This window comes from Paramisgurnus dabryanus, chromosome 18 (assembly GCF_030506205.2).
Source record: "Paramisgurnus dabryanus chromosome 18, PD_genome_1.1, whole genome shotgun sequence".
In the NCBI taxonomy this organism is placed as follows: Eukaryota; Metazoa; Chordata; class Actinopteri; order Cypriniformes; family Cobitidae; genus Paramisgurnus; species Paramisgurnus dabryanus.
In genome coordinates this window covers 15653516-15674779 of record NC_133354.1, presented here as the reverse complement: position 1 = coordinate 15674779, position 21264 = coordinate 15653516, and the positions used below count along the sequence as shown (strand labels likewise).

General features: G+C 39.6%; 1 protein-coding gene across 2 annotated transcripts in view; it reads left to right on the top strand.

The window, feature by feature from the left end:
- zbtb16a (zinc finger and BTB domain containing 16a) overlaps nucleotides 1-21264 on the top strand; it is a 117882-nt gene that overhangs the window by 34532 nt on the left and 62086 nt on the right. For both annotated transcript variants that reach the window (XM_065286934.2, XM_065286933.2), the window contains exon 3: nucleotides 14872-14969. In XM_065286934.2, coding sequence (XP_065143006.1) covers nucleotides 14872-14969 — 98 coding nt within the window. The remainder of the gene's footprint in view (nucleotides 1-14871; nucleotides 14970-21264) is intronic.

Below are 21264 nucleotides of genomic sequence, written 5' to 3'. Positions count from 1 at the left end.
CACTTAACAGTTTTAATGCAGTTTAAAATTGCAGTTTCAAAGGACTCTAAACGATCCCAAACGAGGCTTATCTAGTGGAACAATTTTCATTTTTGGCAAGAAAAAAAAGCACTTTTAAACGTCCTGTGTTGTGCCAGCGCGGCCTCGCGTAATACGTCGTCATGTCAAGAGGTCACGGATGACGTATGCAAAAATACGCCCCAATGTGGACAAAGAGGACCGTTCCGACGTTGTTGTATGTGGAATGATACTAATTAATGTCTTTGTGTCAGTTTATTGTTTAAAATGGTCCAGAAATGTGCGTTTCATATATGTAACACGTGACCTTTCCACGTCATTACGCAATTATGTGAGGTCACGCTGGCTCCTCACACAGCCGGAGGAAGAAGAGAAGTTGTGGTTGAAAAGTCCATATTTTTTATTTTTCTTGCCAAAAATGACAATCGTTTTACTAGATAAGCCTCGTTTGGGATCGAGTCCTTTGAAACTGCAATTTTAAACTGCATTAAAACTGTTAAGTGTTGGGGTCCATTAAAGCCCATTAAAATGAGAAAAGAAAGTCATCAACATTTTGGATGACATGGTGCTGAGTAAATTATCTGGATTTTTTTAGTTTTTTTAAGAAAATTGACTAATCCTTTAAGTGGTAAGACTTTACAGATCTCATTCATTAACATAACCCATTAGCTAAAATGAACGAACAATAAGCAATTTAATTTTTAAGGATTTGTTAGTTAATTGATCATTCGTGTTGTAAACTTATGTTGAAAAATAAGCTATAATAACTTTTATTGCATTAGTAAATGTTAAAATTAACAATTTCTAAGATTAATAAATGAGAGATAAGCCTTGTTCAAGTTAGTTCATGTTAAAGATTGGTCCTTATTAAAAAGCGTTACCAATTAAGTTTTACTTTTTAAGAATAAATATTGAACTGATTTTTAACACTATAGGCATATTCTTGTTTGAAGAATAAACCTTACTAAAATTTGCATGTGTTTAATTGAAACAAAGAAATCTTAAGCTCTTGCACAATTTTGTCGTCTCAAGGAAGCTTGTATCCAAAATTCCTAAAAAAACAAGGCAAAGATATTGATTTGCAAAGTGTATAGACCGCTCAGAGCTTTTATGAGCGTCATGTAACTTGACAGTCGGAGACGAAGATCTTTAAAAGGCTTATGAGTGTTTTCTGTGTACCTTCATCCAGGCTCTGGAGCGTTGTGTTATTGTGCCCCTGCTGAGATGTGAAAGATGAGAGAGAAAGAGAGGCAGACAGACATTTCTGACTGGACCTCTCTCTTATTCCCTCTCACCATGTCTCTTTTACTCTCTCTCTCCCTCTCTTTCTCTCTCTGTCTCTTACACCGAGCACTCAGCTCTGGAGTGACAAGTCCTCCCAGACATTTATGCTGCTGATAGTTATTAGTTTTGTACAGAAGTCTGTTTTGATTTCCCCTCACAATGAGAGGGAGAGCGTGGCTGAGTCATGGGAGCCGTATTGATTTCTCCTTACGCTCTCATTCCACAGCTAAGTCTCCTCGCTCTGCTTTTCTCTCTGCTCAGACAGCGGGCGGCCAGTAATGAGGCCTGGGGTGAACCTATATCACCCAGCCATTACATCCTCCAACCCCTTCATCCCACCCTGTGCCGTCTCCCGCTCTCAGCACTGTAAATAAGTATCAGTGGAGGTGTTGGCACTGATCCAGGACCTGTCTGATAGCTTATCTGCCAGTGCTTAACCCTCTATGGTTTGTTTACAACAGTGGAATATTTTTCTTATCAGATAAAGGACTCCAATAGCAGAAATAGAAAGCAGATTTTTTTTATTGTGAGAAAATAGTGTACAGAAATGACAGAAGATTATGAAATTACTATTTTAATGACAGTTGTATTTCATCACATTTTTAGAATATTATGTTTATATATTTGTGACCCTGCCTGTCAAAACCCATCTAAAGTCACTTTTTTGTTATTTACTGTTTAGTACATAGGGGCGGTTTCTCGGACAGCGATTTGATTAGTCCTAGACTAAGAAAATTTTAAGAGTTATCCAAACTGAAAACAACTTGCACTGACATATCTTAAAATACACCGGTACCTTAAAATGCACAAAAGTAATGTTTTTAGTAAGGCATGTTTGTTAAAACTAATTATATTTTTTAATTAAACTAAGGCCTAGTCCTGGCTTAAGCTATTCCCTATCCGGAAACCGACCCATAATGTAATGAAAATTCTGAAAAAAATATAACCTTGTGTCAAAGATTGAAATTAAAGTGAAATCAATGATTGAATTCAAACTCTAATTAAACTTACATTTGTGAACATAGGACCTATAGAATATAGTTATGTTTGTAAATGTATAAAATAAATTATTTCTGCATAAACTTAATTTAAACAACTTTTAAATTAATAAATTATACTTGTATTTGTATAATTGATATAACTATGTAAAGTCCTTAATGAGAAAATGCATTACTGGTTTTCCATTTGTACATTCATACATATGGCACACTGCACCATTGGGTTTAAGGTTTAGTTATTAGTTAAAGGATTAGTCCATTTACTAAAAAAAATCCAGATAATTTACTCACCACGTCATCCAAAATGTTGATGTCTTTCTTTGTTCAGTCGAGAAGAAATTATGTTTTTTGAGGAAAACATTCCAGGATTTTTCTCATTTTAATGGACTTTAATGGACCCCAACACTTAACAATTTTAATGCAGTTTAAAATTGCAATTTCGACGTAGCTTCAAAGTACTCTAAATGATCCCAAAGGAGGCATAAGCGAAACGATTGTCATTGTCAAAAAAATGCACTTTTAAACCACAACTTCTCATCTATCTCTGGTCCTGTGACGTGCCAGCGTGACCTCACGCAATACATCATCACGTCAAGAGGTCACGGATGACGAATGCGAAACTACACCCCAGTGTTTACAAGTGTGGAGAAAGAGGACCGTTACGACGTTTTTGTATGTGGAATGATACTAATTAATGTCTTTGTGTCAGTTTATTGTTTAAAATGGTCTACAGATGTGCGTTTCATATATGTAACACGTGACCTTTCAACGTGCTAACGCAATTACATGAGGTCGCGCTGGCACATCACAGGACCGGAGATAGATGAGAAGTTGTGGCCCTTATGCCTCGTTTGCGATCGTTTAGGGTGCTTTAAAACTAGGTTGAAACTGCAATTTAAACTGTATTAAAACTGTTAAGTGTTGGGGTCCATTAAAGTCCATTAAAATGAGAAAAATACTGGAATGTTTTCCTTAAAAAACATAATTTCCTCTCGACCGAACAAAGAAAGAAATCAACATTTTGGATGACATGGTGGTGAGTAAATTATCTGGATTTTTTTTTAGAAAATTGACTAATCCTTTAAGATGAAGAAACTTCTCGGAGTGTAAAATGAACAGCTTGACCTATCCTATTAAAGAGGATGCATTATGATGATGAACAATATTGGCGTTATTGACAGATATGCCAGAATTGTGAGCTAACTGGTAAGTGCGAAAAAAGCTGTCAGGAGTTTTTTTGTATTAACTGATTCTTGCCATGCTGGCCAAAATTTGCTTTGCATGTTTCTATTGTGGTCTGGCATGCGCTTCATAACTGCGCTCAGCTGAGTGTCGCACACTGCCCTATTCTGTAAAATAATAAGAAGCGACACAAACCACCAGACAGGCTGACACGAAATCTCTATGAGAGCCATTATCGGTGTCCCTGTGTACACCAGAAATCTAATACAGCGCACATTTTTGACATTGCTCTGTTTTTGTTTATGACTGTCTGGCTCTTATTTCTCAGTATGTCACGGCTTTATTTTCTCCGCTCTCCTCTTCCTCTGCATGCTAGCTGTTTTGGCACTTTATTGGTAAGAGGCTGGTTTGTGGGTGAGTAACATGGATTGTGACTCGGCACGTATCAGGGCTCGGACGCCGCTCGTCCATGCCAGACGGGAGGCTTGTTTACTGCAGACACTGCATCCTGGCTATTTCAGACCACTGCTGTTCCTGGGTTGGGTGAGGGGGGATGACTGTGCAAATGGCTCGTGTTGGCAGGGCTTGCGCGCGTGCGCTCCGGCACCTGAAACTCCCCCTGCGCCTCAGCTGAGGTAAGGGGTGGTATCGCAACACCGTGGGGCCGAGGGTGTTTACGTGGTCTCGCATTTCTGAGGTCAAGTTCGGACGAAGCGCCCCGTCTGGGCCGTGTGACAACCAAAATAAAACCATAAATCAAACTAAAAGCGAAATCCATAAAATCCGAGGACCGCCATAAAATCCAACACTCCCACCTGTCATTGTCGCTGGAGCAAAATCTATACAAACAGGGTTGTGTTTCGTAATAAACTGAAATAACGCCCCCCTTGTCGACTGGTCCAAACAAGCCCTTTAATGTCATTTTTGTGCCAGCAGCACCCAGGCAGCCAAACATGCGTGTTTACAAAGAGCTTCATACCAGGTGGTGGTAATGATGATATGAATTGATGTAAAGGGGTTTTTTTTACTGGTAATGATAATACATCTGTAACGTGCTTCACAGGCTGTTCCTCTTAAATTTTTGCATCTTGTTTTTGCGCATTCCATCTTGTACAGGTTGTTATTTAGTTTCATCTTTATTAATGTAACAGGTGCCAGCTTGTTAGAACAGGAAGAAATGTATTTTTCCCAGAGCACTGGCAGATATAAACTGAAACACACAAGAGGGTACAAGTATTTGAAGTCATCTGAACAGGGAATAAATTATACAAGACATACTAGAATGTTTCTTGGCTGCTTCTGTCGTCTTTTTCAAAAAGAAAAGACCTAAAGTTAGACATCCTTGAGGTTTCTGCCACTTGATTGAAGGTGATGCCCATGAATAATGCATGGTGTAGGGAACTCTCGTCTGGAGCTTTTTATAGAGCCACTGCGAGCTTGTGTGCGCTAGCCTCACAGATCTGAAGATCAACAAATGGGAACGGAGGAAAACAAGAACATAACAAACTGCGAAGGAATTTTGAAAAATGAAAGACTTGCTATATTCAGAGATAGAAAGTGGCTGGCGTTTTGATAAGAAAAGGAGAAAAAGAGGATTTGGGAGCTGGCGCAGGTATTTAACCTCATACTCTGCAAGGCTTAAAGATGTCAGTTAACCTGACGCTTTTCTTGTTTTCTACTTAACTTCTCCTTCTCATTTTTACAAAGATGCTCAAACCCTTTATTAGCCGGCACAGCTATTATAGTAAGTGTCACAGGTCTTCAAATCACAGATGTAATCACTGACACAATCCTGATATATTTGCAAACACAAGTGTCCGCAAAGTGTAAAGACCACCGTCTTCTCCATCAATAATCTTTGCAGGACCCCTTCTATTGACAGATGTGTTGGTCATTATGTTAATGACGGAGGCTGCCAGCGAATGAAACATTAGGAGTGAATTCTGTCCCCCAGCCTTTGCTGAAGAGTTACAGGTATAAATTGTGGATTAGGAGGAGGCGAATGTGTCTCTTTTTCCCAGGTAGCGCAATTAGGAGCGCCGGCTTAATCCCGCTTCCTGACAGAGCTCTTGTGTGCGGCTAATGCGCCACAGTTCTGCCTGTTGACTCCACAGAAAAGAGGCTTCGAAAGGATAATGAAAGCAGCGCTGTGTCGTTCCCCCGGACAACATAATTGAGCTTTGTTCAACGCCCCAGTCTCCCGATACACCTTCACATACGTCTTGTTTTTGAAGAGACCCCCTCCCCTTCTTATAGGAGAGCCTGGACTACATGCTGCTTATTTAACCTAGTCTCCACAGTGTGGTTCAGCCACCCGGCGTGTTGCGCTCGCTGAAAAACAAGATTGATCCACGAAACAAGGCAGGGATTTATTGTTGATTTTAGGCCTGGAGAAAAAAAAACGTTTAGGGTTTTGGGGGTAATTTCAGGTAACAGGGCCACGTTTTATGAATTTAAAATCTTTATGTTTTTTCTTTAGAAGTGAACAATGCATTAGACTTTTTCATGCAATAGTTACTGTAATATAATGTTGTTGATATAATATGTGACCTATCTGTGATATCCAGGCTATAGTCTCATAATCTGATTATGAGATTAAGAGCAACAAAGTTTGAGTTCAGTCATTTTAACTTAAATTTTTCCTCAACACCTTACCAGTCATTATTAAAGATATCAAGGTTATATTCACAGATTGTTCTTTATATGATGTAGGATGATTTTATGTACAGGGCTCAACATAAAGGACTGCCTGGTGGCCCGGGGCAAGCGTCCGATCCAGTAAACTGTATTGTCACTTGCTCGACCGGCCCAAAGTCACTAAAATATATTTTCTTCCTGTGGCCATTTGCCTGTATGTATTCTTATGCAGCGTTACCATTGAGTCTTCTCAGCAATGTTGTGACGTTTCTCCTACCTTATTGTTTTTTTTATGAACAACAATGTGTGTTGCTTGTTACTTTAGCTGGTAGAGCAAAGAGACATTAAGATGTTGGGGGCACCGGCCAAAAACATAATTGGTTAACATCTTGGAAGCAGACATTTTCTTGGGTAAAACACGACGAAAGAAATGATGCAATGTTTTGCACAGTTTGCCATCAGTTTACAAGTAAAGCAGATAAGTAGGGAGGCTTTTTTCTTTGGAACATTTCTGTTATGTATACAATTATATTTGACTTTTGAATTATTATTTTTAAATATGTGACAGAGACTGATTTTTTTTTTTAGTGGGTGAAAACCTGAACCATGCACTGGCCTGACCGGGACAGTATAAAACATTACGGGTTGAGTCCTGATGTAGAAAACAATAAATCACAAAAAATTACTTTGGCTGCGTTTTTATATTCATGGTCAAATGTATATCACTAAGCATAAAATACATAACAAACACACACATCTGTGAATGTATGAGCAAAGTTTTTCTTGTGCTGTCTGCCATCTTGGATGTACAGTATTGTTTTTTACTAATACAGTGCATTACAAGAGTAAATTTTTTGCACGTGATTCATGTAGTGCTATGTTAGAATAAAGCTTAAAGTAGGTCTCTTTAAAGGGACACTCCACTTTTTTTGAAAATATGCTCATTTTCCAGCTACCCTAAAGTAATTTTTTTTATTTTTACCGTTTTGGAATCCATTCAGATGATCTCCGGGTATGGCGGTACCACATTTAGCATAGCTTAGCATAATCCATTGAATCTGATTAGACCATTAGCATCGCACTCAAAAATAACCAGAGTTTCGATATTTTCCCATACCGGCCTAGAAATCGCAACTTTTAATTTTCCGTCTGTCTTAGTACACGATGTAACTACAGAATAGTTAGTTTTAAATAGAAAAAATATCGAAACGCTTTGGTTATTTTTGAGGGTGATGCTAATGGTCTAATCAGATTCAATGGATTATGCTAAGCTATGCTAAAAGTGGTAACGCCAGACCCAGAGATCGGCTGATTGGATTCCAAAACTGTAAAAATCAAAAGTTTAACTCTAGGGGAGTTGAAAAATGAGCAAATTTAAAAAAAAGTGGAGTGTCCCTTTAAAGGCAGCATAATCTTTACGAGAATGCTTTACAGTATGCCACGCCTTCTTTAAAATGCAGCCTATAATGTAGGCAGCCTCGCTAGATGTTGGAACATCAAGTCAATATCTCCGCTGTATTGAGAAACAAACCCTTGAAATGTTTGTATTACCTGCCTATTCGCTCTTATTCTTGCGATGTAAAAACGTTGTCAGTCCTTATCTGTCAAGCTGTAGGTGAAATCTGTTTCTATTAATCTGTTTGTGTGTGCATAGTAGAAAAAGCCCTTTCCGAATTGTAATAAAGGCAGCCACCCTCAATCTTGCTCTCAGACTGTCTACCCATCTCTCTCTCACTCTCTCTCTCTGTCTTTCTTTCTTTCTTCCTTGGTCTCTCTTTCAGCGCTCCTCATCTATGCTTAGCACGAGTTTGCAGTATGTGTGAGTGTGGCTGGAATTCATATGAATGTCTCGCCGCAGGGAGAGAGGGCCGAGTCATTGATATGTACAGCAGTACTCCTGATAAACAGCTCACGCCGCCGAGAATTACCCAGCCATTTGATACGTTCTGATCATGAAAAAAGGAAACGAAAGAAAAAAGATCTTGAAACAAAGGATAGACATAAAGACTGGGGTTGGTAAACAGTGAGAGAGATTGGCAGTACTATGTAATTTTCTGTCAGTCAAAATAATATATTCAAGCACAATTGTATCTTATAGAGCGTAACCACATTGTGTGTGAGAGAAAGAGATAAAGAGAGAGAGCGAGAAGTGGCACACGGCTCATAAACGCGGTAATGGCTTTTCATGGTTGCAGTTTCAGGGGTTAAGGGTGGGCTTATCTCCAACAGCTGAAATTTGGTTGGTTTTTGTTGGGGATGCTGTCGGTTTGTTTTTGTTTCTTCGCCATCTGATTCGCCATTGTTTGCCTCATTCACTCTTAATGGGCTGGAAAAGACAGAGGGAAAGACGTGCCGGTCGTCTCGGCGAAGATTGCTGAAATAAAGAGAGATACAGCAAACAGTCAGTTTAGGGATGTGTCATCCCTCGGAATCCGGACGAAACCGGATTTGCCTTTTTCGTATTTGTCTCCTCATTCAAGCGGCCTTGTAATCCTGTTTTTGTCAGTCCGGTTTTTTAATCCAATTGTGTCAAAGCATGAATTTGAGAATTGTTGTGGATCTCTTCTGATGACAGGCTACACTCGAGTAAAAAAAAAAAAACTGATGATCCACGTTATCCCAGCTTGATCCCAGTGAATTCTTGTGGCTTTCAGTAGAAGAAAAAAATTTGACCTACAAAGATGTAAACACAGTTGAGATATAGCAAAAAAAAATCCTTTCATTAGTGTCCTAGTGCAGAATAATAAATCTTTCATTAGTTACGATCGAATAATTTGGGTTGTTGTTCATCTTTTAAAAAACAATCTGCATATTTGATTTTGACTTTTGGACCTCACAATATTTCACACAGTCATTTTGTGGGAGTGTTTCATTTATGCAAGTTTTCCTTTTACCATTGTAAGATTACAATAAAACGTTTATATAGCCAAGGTCAGTCGACTGTCCTTTTACTAAAAGATCTTTTGAAAGTCAATTAACATTAATCATCATTATGGTAATGTTGAGGCAGTGTGGTGTCAACACCTCGCTGAAATCTCTATTAAGCTCAAGTGCAGCAGTGGATTGACAGATTTGCCCCCCCTACATACCCCACACTTTCTCTTTCTCTCTCTTGTGCATTGTTGGCCCTCTTTGACAAATACCTTAATCTGAGTGTGCACATGGGCTGGCATGCCTTTTAGGGATCGAGTGGGACCTTCTAAAAGCAGATGAATGAGTGGCATGGTTGGCTGCACGGGCCAGCTTCTCTGTTCCCAGGGACAGCCTTCCACTCTCCCATGATCCTCTCCGCATTATCATTTCTCTAACAGGGGCCGTGGCCTAGCGTACGAAGCCTGTCCTGCTGCTAGAGTCGCATGCCCTCCTGCACGGTTGTTAAGCACGCTGTACTCGAACCAAGCGGGCCAGCGACCTGTTTTGTCGGTGCGGCCAGACAATGAAGTACCCAAGGATGAAAAGGAAGATGTGGAGGACAGTACAGCTTGTTTTTTGGCTCCGGGAGATATAACCACTTGTAAAGTGTCCTATTCGGTTTGAATTCTTTACGATTTCTTCAGTTTGATTTGTAAAGGAAGTTTATGAAAGGGAGTTTGAGGTTACCTCATTAGTTGTAGGTTGCAATGTTTTCTATTGGTGGGTCATCATGACTCCAAAATCCCAAAAATATAATATAAATATAGAAAAAAATAATTTTACTTTTTAAAATGCAAGCTTTTAAATGCATTGCAAAGTTGTGCATGTTGGGGTCAAATAAAACAGAGACCAGTCTTACTATACAGATACTCAATTAAAGGGATAATAACTTTGATTCGCTTTAGTATCGCTTTAAAAGATGTTATTACTGTGTTTATTACTGTGTTTAGTCATACCACCGATTGGTCTTTTTTTTAAAGGTCATGTTCATGTTTCATGTGTAAAAAAGTTGTATTTTTCACACAGTTTACTTATCTGTATAGCGCTGTTTTCACTGTCTTCAAAACGGTCTGATGTCTTCCTTGTTCTATGAAGTCCCTCCTTCAGAAATACGTAACGAGTTCTGATTGTTTAGTTTGTTTAATGTGTTGAGATTCGATAGCAGCATAACCTGCCGTTAGCTTATCTGGCGCCTGACGTATTGCTGTGGGCGGAGTTTAGTCAAAAAACTGTTCTAGGGATGTCATTAAAGCAGGAAGTAGAGGGCTGTAGTCCAAACCGGCCGTTCGCTGTAGGCTTTGAAAGGCGAATTCTGTTAAGAAAATATATCGCCTGGCAGTGAACTTTGACCTTTATCATTTTACAGGTATTATTTATGCTATTATAGCAACATTACACACTAACTAGGGTTTAAAAAATGGGATCAGAAAAAACGTGACGCTTAAACATGTAGTTTTGCTTTATGTAGCATTTTTTAAGACCCTAGAGAGGGACATTTGTGTATTTCAAGTTTGCATCCTGATTGGGGGCTGCGAGTGGGCTACACTGACAGGGAACTCCTGGCTATGATGTACGCCTCAGAGTCCACCATAGAGTGAGAGAGTTCAGATTTATATGGCTTGGGCTCTAACAGCTCAATAACACAGGCCCGTAATCTACTCTGGTTTCAAACAGGGGCTGATTTACGAGCCAGCACGCCACACCGGCATTGAAATGAGGTGTTCAGCATATGTTTTGTTGACATAAATTTAAAATTTATTGCCGTTGTCAAAACTGACTGTTAGACAAAGTCGCTTATTAACTGAGTAAATGGCTTGAGAGTTTTATGCCTCCTTCCTAATGACTACAGTCAGTCTGTTGAAGGCACACAAAGTGCCCCCCATCCTTTCTTTGCTCACACACCATCTACAGTTTTTGTGGCAAAACCAGTGCACAGCTGGTTGGAGAGGCCTGGGGGAAAGGAACTGCCATAGTTCACACATAGGAGGTGCATGTCGAGCGAAAGGTAGGGGGGGGGCATATATATGTCCAATAAAATCTACAGAGGGTTTACTTCTACTTGTCCAGGGAAAAAAACTTGTAATAATTGCAGGGGCAGGTGCCCCGATGACTCTCCGTTTACGACAGGGCTGTCGCAGTGATCCGAGCTTGAAACGGGTTTGAGCGTGTCACACCTAGGGTTACACTCATTTTTTCAACCACCTGTAAAAAGAAGCATGGGTGAAGCTAATTACCTCCCTCTGCTTTAAAGCGAACCATGGTATTGTGCCTGTGTGTATTTAAGGGCTGCACAATATTAAAGGTCTCGTTCTTTCTGTGATTTTTTTTTTTTTGAAGCTTTGATTGTGTTTACAGTGCGCAATATAAAATGTGTTCATGTTTCACGTGTAAAAACGCGGTATTTTTCACATAATTTACTTATCTGTATAGCGCTGTTTTCACTGTCTTCAAAACGGTCTGATGTCTTCCTGTTTCTATGAAGTTCCTCCTTCAGAAATATGTAATGAGTTCTGATTGTGTAGTTTGTTTAGTGTGTTGTGATTCAATAGCAACTTAGCTTGTCGTTAGCTTAGCTGACTGACGTATTCCTGTGGGCGGAGTTTAGTCAAAAAACTGATCTACTGACGTCATTAACGCAGGAAGTAGAGGGCTGTAGTCCAAACCGGCCATTCGCTGTAGGCTTTGAAAGGCAAATTCTGTTAAAGAAAATATATCGCCTGGCAGTGAACTTTGAGCTTTATAATTTTACAGGTATTATTTATGCTATTATAGCAACATTACACACTAACTAGGGTTTAAAAAATGGGATCAGAAAGAACGTGACCTTTAAGGAAAAGTGCAATATGTGAAAATTTGCTGAATAATCACTGCAAAAAACTTAGTATTTTTGTCTTGTTTTCAGTAAAAATATCAAAAAATTCTTAAATTAACATGTATTTTTTGATGAGCAAAATGACCTAGGAAAATAACTCTAGTTTTTAGACAAAAATATATAAAATTTAAGCGAATTTGTGCTTAAAACAAGCAAAAAAATCTGGCAATGGAATAAGAAAAAAATCTTGAATTAAGTGTTTATGAAAAAAGTAAACTTATTTAAAAAAAAATCTTATTCCAGATTTTTTTTTTTTTGCTTGTTTAAAGATCTAATTTACTTTACTTTACTTTAGTTTATATTTTTTCTAGGTAATTTTGCTCATCAAGAAAATGCATCTTAATTTAAGAATTTTTAGATCTAAGTGTAAATTTTTGTCTTGTTTTCAGTAAAAATAAGTAAGAAAGTCATTTTTTGCAGTGATATGCTATATGATATGCAATACAATAATGCTTTAAGTTTGTCAAATCACTTTAAATTATATTAATATATTTGTTTTTATATTCTAAATTGTTTTTTGTCTTGCCAGTCTCTGTCCCAAAACTTTAGGACAGAGTTATTTATAACTTCATGAAGTATTAAAACCATTTAGTTATTGCAAACTATTTCTATATTTATATTGTGATTATGCACATCTGTGTTACTACTATAATTTTGATATATCTTGCACCCCTAAACTTTCTAAGGTGAAAGTAGACACTGAAATGCACATGCCTGAAGTATTGTTCTTGCAGAGTCTTCATAAAGATTTCAACATATAATGTAGCGAAAGTCCTTCCTGCCCAGGGTATCCCATGTGCCTTCTCTCAGCTCTCAAACGTCCCCTCGGGGCCAGCAGGGTCACTTTGACAGTACGGTCTCTCTAATCTGTTGTAGCGAGGTCTCCTCAGACCTCAGGAGAGGAACAATGGCTAGATTGAGGCCACACAAAGGCCTTTGAGTGTCTCCCTACAGTATCTCTGTATTGTCCACATTAGCCCAGATCCCAAAGGTGCACAGACCCCTGGCTTTCCCAGCTCCCCCTCGCGCGCTCGCTCGCCCGTCCGTCTTTTGAAGTGCCCTTTATCCTAGAAGGCGTTTACAGGCCTTTTTTAATTACTCGCAGCTTGCCAAAGGGCTTTGCTGCTTCATTCTTCTCTTTGTTTGTTGGGTCTCCACAATCCCCATGTAGAAGACAGCCATCAGGACTTTGGATGCACTGCAAGTTTTCTCTCACCCCCCTCTTTTGTTTATTTCTGAAGTCTCCTTTTTTTTTCGGTTCTCAGCCACCAAATGGTTTTTCATCAGTTTTGTTTTTCTCACTGAGGTTAAATCGCACTTTCTTACTTCATAATTCTTGTCACTATTTCTGCACTGAAAATAAAATAAAAGCTTAAATCATTACAGCCCAGCATGCGGCATGGATTCGCAATACTTCAAACGAAACGAGAGGGTTTGTTTGATAACAAAAATAGTTTTTGGTTAGTTTGCCTTTATGGAAGGATCAACTCGGATAATGAACTCGTAGCATCGAACCAAACAGCTTATGGATTTTACTAGCATGAAAGGATGCCATTTAAAGAAACATAAACTTAAGAATGTTTGTGCAATGTGAGTTATCTGTGTAGTACGAATAGAAAATAGCGAAACTGCACGCCTTTGTTTCTCATTAAAGATGTATACGTTTGGCACTAAAGTGCAAACAATGAACTAATTACCATGATGGAAACAATTACCAAATGCTGTAAGCATGCTAATAAAAACCAATTCAGTTCAGCTTTCGCAGCAAGTTGCCAGTGTTCTCGAAGCATTCTTGCATTGTTATTAAGGGTGTTCCTGCTTCGTACGGCTCACAGGTCCAACGCAACCATAAAACCACTTTACCTGCCGTGAGTAAGGTAAATGGGATATTCTTAATGGTTGGCTGTTTATTCAAAGTTTGCTCATTCTCAAGCATTGGCTTGTGAAAGTTTATAAAGAAAGATGCAGATGCTTGGAACCTTTTAGTGTCGTCAACCCTGAAAAAAGACACACATGTGCATGCGCTTTTCTGTTTGAATGGACATGATGCTTCTGATTGGTTAATCTTTCCTTATCCGGAGTTTTAAGAATGACTCGAATAAATGTTTCACTTTCAGCCTCATAAAAAAGTTGACCCCCTGTTTGAAATGCAACCCACAGCCTGTCTTCCAGTGGCGTTAAATTCACTCTTATCTGGGTGCTCATGACCATCTATATGTTCCTGTTTAGATAAAGGGCCCCTTTATTCCCACACAGGGACCCGAAGGAATGAACAATAGGACTTTGAAACCACATGTCATTGATCATTTTAACTTGTAAGGCATTTCATGAGTTCTCGGTCTAATAAAGTAGTCTAGCAACAGGCTTTAGTATTATCATATTCATTCATTCATTCATTCATTCATTCATTCATTCATTCATTCATACTACAATAAAGTGCCATAATCATTTAAAGTTGCAAACTGTTAATAATTTCTCTGTCAAAATAAACAACAGTGTACCAAACCTCTACTTAGTATTTTGTCCATAAACAAGGACTCCAGGTTATTTACTACACAAAGCCATATTTCACAGAGAAGCAAGGCAAAATCGCGTTCATAATTGTGGACAAATCGCCTCCGATAATGTATGCGATTTTGCCGAGCTTCTCCGGGAAATATGGCTCTGTGTACTAAATGCCGCTCTATCTGAAAGCAGGTGATGGCGATTTACTACTATTCACGAACCTGGCTTTACTGATGAGATACGCATGAGAATCGCAGGCGATTTATCGCCCACCCCTACTTGTGGGTACTAAAGCCGTCCCGTCCAGTGTTGGAGAACTGTTAAGCTAAAATTATATTGTTTTGTCTTCACTATTTAACACACTAATCAAATCTTCCAATACAGCAAAGTGCCCTAAACACCCATTTTTTTGTGGGTGACAAATGATGTTGGCTGATGTTATTTGTCCTATTTCCCCTGCAGGAAACTACACAGTGGAATGAAGACCTACGGTTGTGAGCTTTGTGGCAAACGCTTCTTGGACAGTCTGCGCCTGAGGATGCACTTGCTGTCTCACTCAGGTAACATGCATGTTATTATCTGCACTAGTCTGTGTACACATTTGCATTTTAAAGGCTTGTCAGACAAGTCAACAACAGACAAGGTATTTGTTCCTCAGGTCAGTTTAACTTCAGGCCAGGTGTGCATCGTGCATGTGTCCCATGAAGCTGTCTATAAAAACTATTTTTAGATTGCACAGTTTTATAGGTAAATTTACTGGTTAGTAAAAGTTTGAACAGGATTCTTTTGTGTGTTTGTGTGTGTGTGTGGTGCTCCCTGTTTCCAGTTATTTAGTAGCCTAACAGGCATGTAATTTAACAAACGGTCTGATTTGTATGAATCATGGAGGATATGTGCAGTTATTTTAATTCTTTTAGGTTTTTTTTCTAGGGAAGTGAATCTGTTCCTTAATAGAGAAGCGCTCTTCCGTGATTTGCAGTGTATCTAGTTTATATATAGTCTATTAAAGCATTGGGACCCTCAGTTCCCTCTATGACTACTAGAATCACAAACCACAGAAATCAAAGTCCTTACAGACACTCACAAGGGTAAAATTTCCTCCATTTTTAACTCCAGTTTATGATAATTAGGAGCTCTTTATTGAGGCAATTGATTCCACAGTAATTAGAGGTTTAGATTAGATTAGATAAGTTTAAAAAACCTCCGAGATTACACCTCGGAACCAAATAACCAGTGACTTTCAGTCTCGCGTCGTGAAATATTTCGATGTCAATATCTTCATATAGTGAGATGAGATTGACTTTTTGCTGGGCCGTTTAAAACCACGCGGTGCGGAGAGATGAGTGACATCTCACGCTGGGCCGCCCAATTCAATTCATGCACGACTCAGCGTGGCAGACACAGCTCTGAGGAAATATCTAATGTTTATTTTAGAGGCTGTTCAAATCCCAAGATGCGTGTTCAATAACAGACTCTGTGGAGATATTGTAGTACTCATGCGCTCATAATGGCAGCCCATGGAGCATGTACCGCACGGTGACATTTATGAGAGCTGTACTGTGATGAGACAAAGAGACCACGTCTGAACTACTCTGTTTTGTATTCAACACTGACCCACAGCAGTCGCCAACAAGTTCTGTGTGGTTATAGTAATCCAGACGTCCTTATGGAAAACTGGCTTGTGCACTTTGGATAATATTACTTTGGATAATCCGGAGGTCTGAAGCAGGGTTGCATGAGACCATTGGTAAGAAAATGCTTCAAAAAGACCTTTGTATTGCTCTTGTCTTTCTCATGCCTTGATCAACAGAAGGACTGTGGTAGCTTTTTTTAAAGGGGCCATGGCACAATACTTTATAAGATGTCAATTAAATCTTTGGTGTCCCCAGAGTGCATATGGGAAGTTTTAGCTCAAAATGCCATATATATAATTAATTATAGCATGTTAAAATTGCCACTTTGTAGGTGTGTGCAAAAATGTGCCGTTTTGGGTGTGTCCTTTAAAATGCAAACGAGCGGATAAAGTGCAAACACTGATCACAATGATGGTGGTTTGTTGCTGTGAATTATTTTCTCTCTCTCTATTTCTCTCTGCACTAAATGGCAGTGCTGTGGTTGGATAGTGCAGATTAAGGGGTGGTATTGTAATAATAAGAGCTCCTTGTGACATCATAAGGAGAGCCACATTTCAACGACCTATTTTTTCATGTCCTTGTAGAGAATGGTTTACCAAAACTAAGTTACTGGGTTGATTTTTCTCACATTTTCTAGGTTGATAAAAGCACTGGGGACCAAATCATTACACTTAAACATGGAAAAAGTCAGATTTTTATGCCATGGCCCCTTTAGGGACCTTATAATTAACTCTCTCAGTATTACCTGAACACTTCTCTCTAGTGAGCAAGCCTGGGTATTTAAAAAAGGTAGAAAACTCTGACCTCGTATAGACAACCAAAAAATAACAAACAACCTGCCCTTTTACTTTTTCTTTTCCCTCTTTCTTTCTTCCTGATCTTCTTTTGCTAAAGCTATTGCTTCTTCATGTACCATGAGGAAGATCAGCATACATTTATGCATCTGGCAGATGTTTTAATCCAAAGTGAGTTATAGCAATAAATTATTTTCATTATCCGTGATCAACTTTGATCGAACATATGACCTTTATGTTGTTAATGCAATGCTCTAACAGTTAAGCAATACAGGAATCTTTTTCTATATTTATGTACATCTTCCTCAGGGTTTCCTGCAGAAAATGTGTTAGTCAAGGTGGTAGGGTTGGGCGGGGGGGGGGGGCGGGTCCAAGGGCGTGGCAATTAAAGGGGCAGGGCGTATGCATCATCATGAAAATTGTAATATTTTAATAAAATATATAAATAAAATATTTATTTTTAAAACACTCAAATAAAACTTAATATTGAAAAAACTATGACAAAAAATGAACACATACTAGATTATTAATGAATTTTAATGTTTTTAACAGATACCTCCAATGGGAATAGCTAAGTTATGAAGTGAAACTAAAGGGTTAATAAACACAAACTAAAGCAGATGTTGTAGAACCTCTATCGAATGATGATAGATAGCGCAAAAATTGTAAAAACTGATTATTTCCCACTATTAATTACATTATCTTAAAGGAGTGTAACTGTAGCATGTAAATAATGCAGATGAATAAAGTGAGCAAGAGTGCTCAACAATTATATCTAATCAACAGGCACGTGAAACCTTAGCAGGTTGCTCAAACAACAAAATCACCAGCTAACTTACTTTAAAATTAGAAGAATAGACTAATACAATAACAGCCTTGAATTACTCCAAAACATAAGTCCACTTACAGTTCTCACGGACACGTGTTTTATCAACTGCGTGTCCTCCAGACATGACGGAGCAAGTCTTATCTCATTTCGGCCGCGTGGTGTGCGTGCACGCTCGCAGTGTGAAGCACGTCCGCGCTATTCTTCGAGATGTTTTATCAACTGGGTTTTTATCCTCCAGACAGTGACGGTCCGGACCACGTCTTTCTCATTTCGGACGTGTGGCGTACATCCCCGTTTGCGGTGTGATGCGCGTACGCGCTATTCTCCAAGATTAACTTGACTGCCTTTTGTGCAGTGATTTTTTTTTTTTTTTTTTTGGAAAAGTTAGTTAAGGCGGTAGGGTTTCCAAGCTTAGGCGGGCCGCCATAAATGAAATATGCTGCGGGAAACCCTGTTCCTCTTCTTCCTCCTCTTCATATTTTATTTAATGTAATTTTTCTCTTGATTAATTTGTATCTTGATATTTATCATTACTAAATTCAATATTATGATACGCTTATATTACATAACCTTTATCTTTCATATCTTAAATTTCATAACAAAAAGTTCACTATTAAGTGTAATTTTCACACATACAACTCTCAACAGATCAGGTGTTAAAACACCCTTTCATGAGGTAGGAGATCTGCACAAAAGTTGACCCAACTTGGCCCAAGTCAGTTTAGAAGTCGGCCAGCTCCATTTTCCTGTTTTTCCTCTTCTTTTACGTAACCCTCGTAAAGTCGAGCCAAAACGGAGAAATGGCGAAGAGTCAAATGGCAAACGGTGCTAATCACGACAACAGCTCTGTTTTTATATGAGCACAAGCACCAGTCATAATTCTTTAAGATCTTTACCAAAGACGAAACTCCAGACAGCCTCCCTCAACAACCAGAACAAGCGAGCGTTGCGAAGCGGCATATTTTTAGTGCATCAAAACAAAACCCAAGAACAAAACAGTTTTAACGTTCATATGCTCTGTGCTTGACACACAACGTTAACCTGGTTTGTGTTTGTAGCAGTCTGGCTCTTGAGAGCTTCACTCTTGTGTAATCCTCAAGCTTTTCAGTGGAAACACTTTTATAGACAGTGGCAGAGGCAGTGAGACGGCACAGCTCTTTGATTTGTTTTATTTTTTTGTTTTTTAGTGCTTTGTTCTTTCATTGCAAACTTTCTGTTTTTATCCTTCCTGTTCTGAGCGGTTTGATTTTTATCAGCGCTCGCAACGTTGACACCAAGCGAGAGGCTCTGCCCTCCTCCTCCGCTCCTACAGACGAAATGGTATTAGATATGCCGTGTGTATTGTATTGTATTGTGGTGTACCATTTCGCTGCCCCCCCCACTCCTCTCGCCCTTGCATGCCGTCTATGTTTGTTTTATTGTGGACTTGGCTGTGCTCCAGTCTGGGCTGCCTGCCACAGCTCAGGGTACAGTATGTACAGTGAATGTTGCGCCAGCTTTTTTCTTTCCTGTGTTGTCTTTTTTTTTGGTAATTATTGTTTGACAGCAGCGGTTGTGGTGGTTGGTTTTTCAGGGGCTTACGAGGCCTCGTGCTAGAGGTGGAGTTTGTTGGCGTCTGGCGGTGCGTGCAGGTTTTGGTGGTGGGAGACTGTGGAGAGAGGCAGATAATAGAAGCTGAAATAGCGCGTGCTTGTGTTTTTCCTCAGGTTAAGGTCAACGTGGTCTGGAAGCTGCTGGGTTGTGAGGCAGCGTGGTGGTGAAGCAAAAAAGTGACTCAGCCATTTGGAGCATGGCTGAGCTATTAGTGTTATGCGAGCTTCCCTTGTGACTTCAAAGACTGCTGTGCGTGGTCTAGGCAGGCTAGCCAAGGGACATGTTTTGATCCATTTTTGAAAGGCGAAGCTGAGCATTACGGAGGAATTACAGATCAACACAGTCTGTTTGGCGTATATCATTTGAATTTGTAACTTTTTTTATCTATAGCTATTGCATAATCTTTAACTTGACAGACAAATGGAAGTCGGCAGCTTAAAGTCAAAAAAATAAAATCTCACTGTTGGTGCCCTTCCTAACTGGATGATTGAATTGAACTGTCTGTGTACATCCACGCTTGGGACTTTGTGAACTGTCTAGCGACCGGCCCGGGTTAATAAAGTCAGTGTACTTATTCTCCAGAGGAGGACACAACCAGTGGACCTCACTTGACTACATTAGCTCAGTAGACTGAATTAGGGCTAGCACAGCACGACCCCTTGTGCACATTCAACACCTCGTGTGCTCTTTGCCATCTCATTCAGATAGTTACGCATCAACATCTGTGGTACAACTTTTGTTGTTTTTCTGCATTGCATCCGTTTACAAGCATGGGAATCGCTTTCTCTACTATTTTGATCAGCTGTCGCTTTCAAGCACATGGGCTTTTCTTCTTTTGATGACAGCAAATTAGCCGTTTCAATTATGGCTGCATTACGTGGCCCGCGGGCTGTTCTTTAGCTCCATTGTTGGCAAGCTATTATCTTGGTTGTGTAGGAGCCTTTGTCAGCCCGTTTCACATCGGTTTCCCGGTTCGTGTCCTCAGCGTGTGTCGACAAAGTCTTGTTCCTCAAAGGGAGAAAGGTTCTCAGACCTTTCACTTCTCGCCCTGGCAGCGCACCTGATCATGACCCTTGGATGTGTACATAATATAGATGACTGAAGCATAGAGACATTGAAAAATGTGAGGCATGAGCGAGAAGAAAAGAGCATTTCCTCTCTGTCTCTCTCTCACTCTCTCCGGGCTCCCACAGTCTGGCTCTTCGCCAGCTCTTCCCTCACAGTGATGACATCATCAGCTGCCGGCAGGTCTGGATGTTCTGCCAACATTCCAGAGCGTTTATGATCGCTCGCAGATGTGTGTCCAGGAACATACTGTACCCAAACTAGAAATTAATGAAACTTGACTGCTTTCCAAGCCACATATTCCAAAATAGAGAGGCTGTAAGTGGGACATGAGCTGGGGTTTGATGGAAGAAAAGGCTGTAAATAAGGGGTGGGGGGAGAGAGGGAAAAAGCCCCGGCGCTCTCATGTAAATTCTTCGGAGCAGCTGATAAAGCCCCCTTTCTCACTCCCCCCGCCTTCATTCCAGCCAAGTCCCCCCCCTCTCTTTTATGCAATAGACGGGCGGTGTTGAATAAATGGGCTGTGCTTCTGTTTGGCTGCGTGCCCTAACTTCTCTCTGGTGGTTTCAGCCCATAATACTTTCTGTGACCTGTTGATGTACATTAAATCCCCATTTAAAACAACGTTTGAATTATGTGCCACATAAATCTCTCGCCATTATAAGGTCCAGGAGAAATGATTACGCATGTGGGGTAGCAGCTCGGTAATGTTTGACAAGTTTACAAAGAGCTGATGACAGTTTATTCCCATGATGCTCTGGGCTGTGCTGTATGATGAATGGATGGGCAAGGATTTATAATAATGTCTGTGTTTAATGTTTTAAGACAGGAACAGGAAATACTCACTTACAGAGAGACCTTTTTTTTTGGTGGAAGCCCACCACTTTGAGTATTCAATATATCTGTTTGCTAATTTATTTTAAATTAAATCAGAAAATTA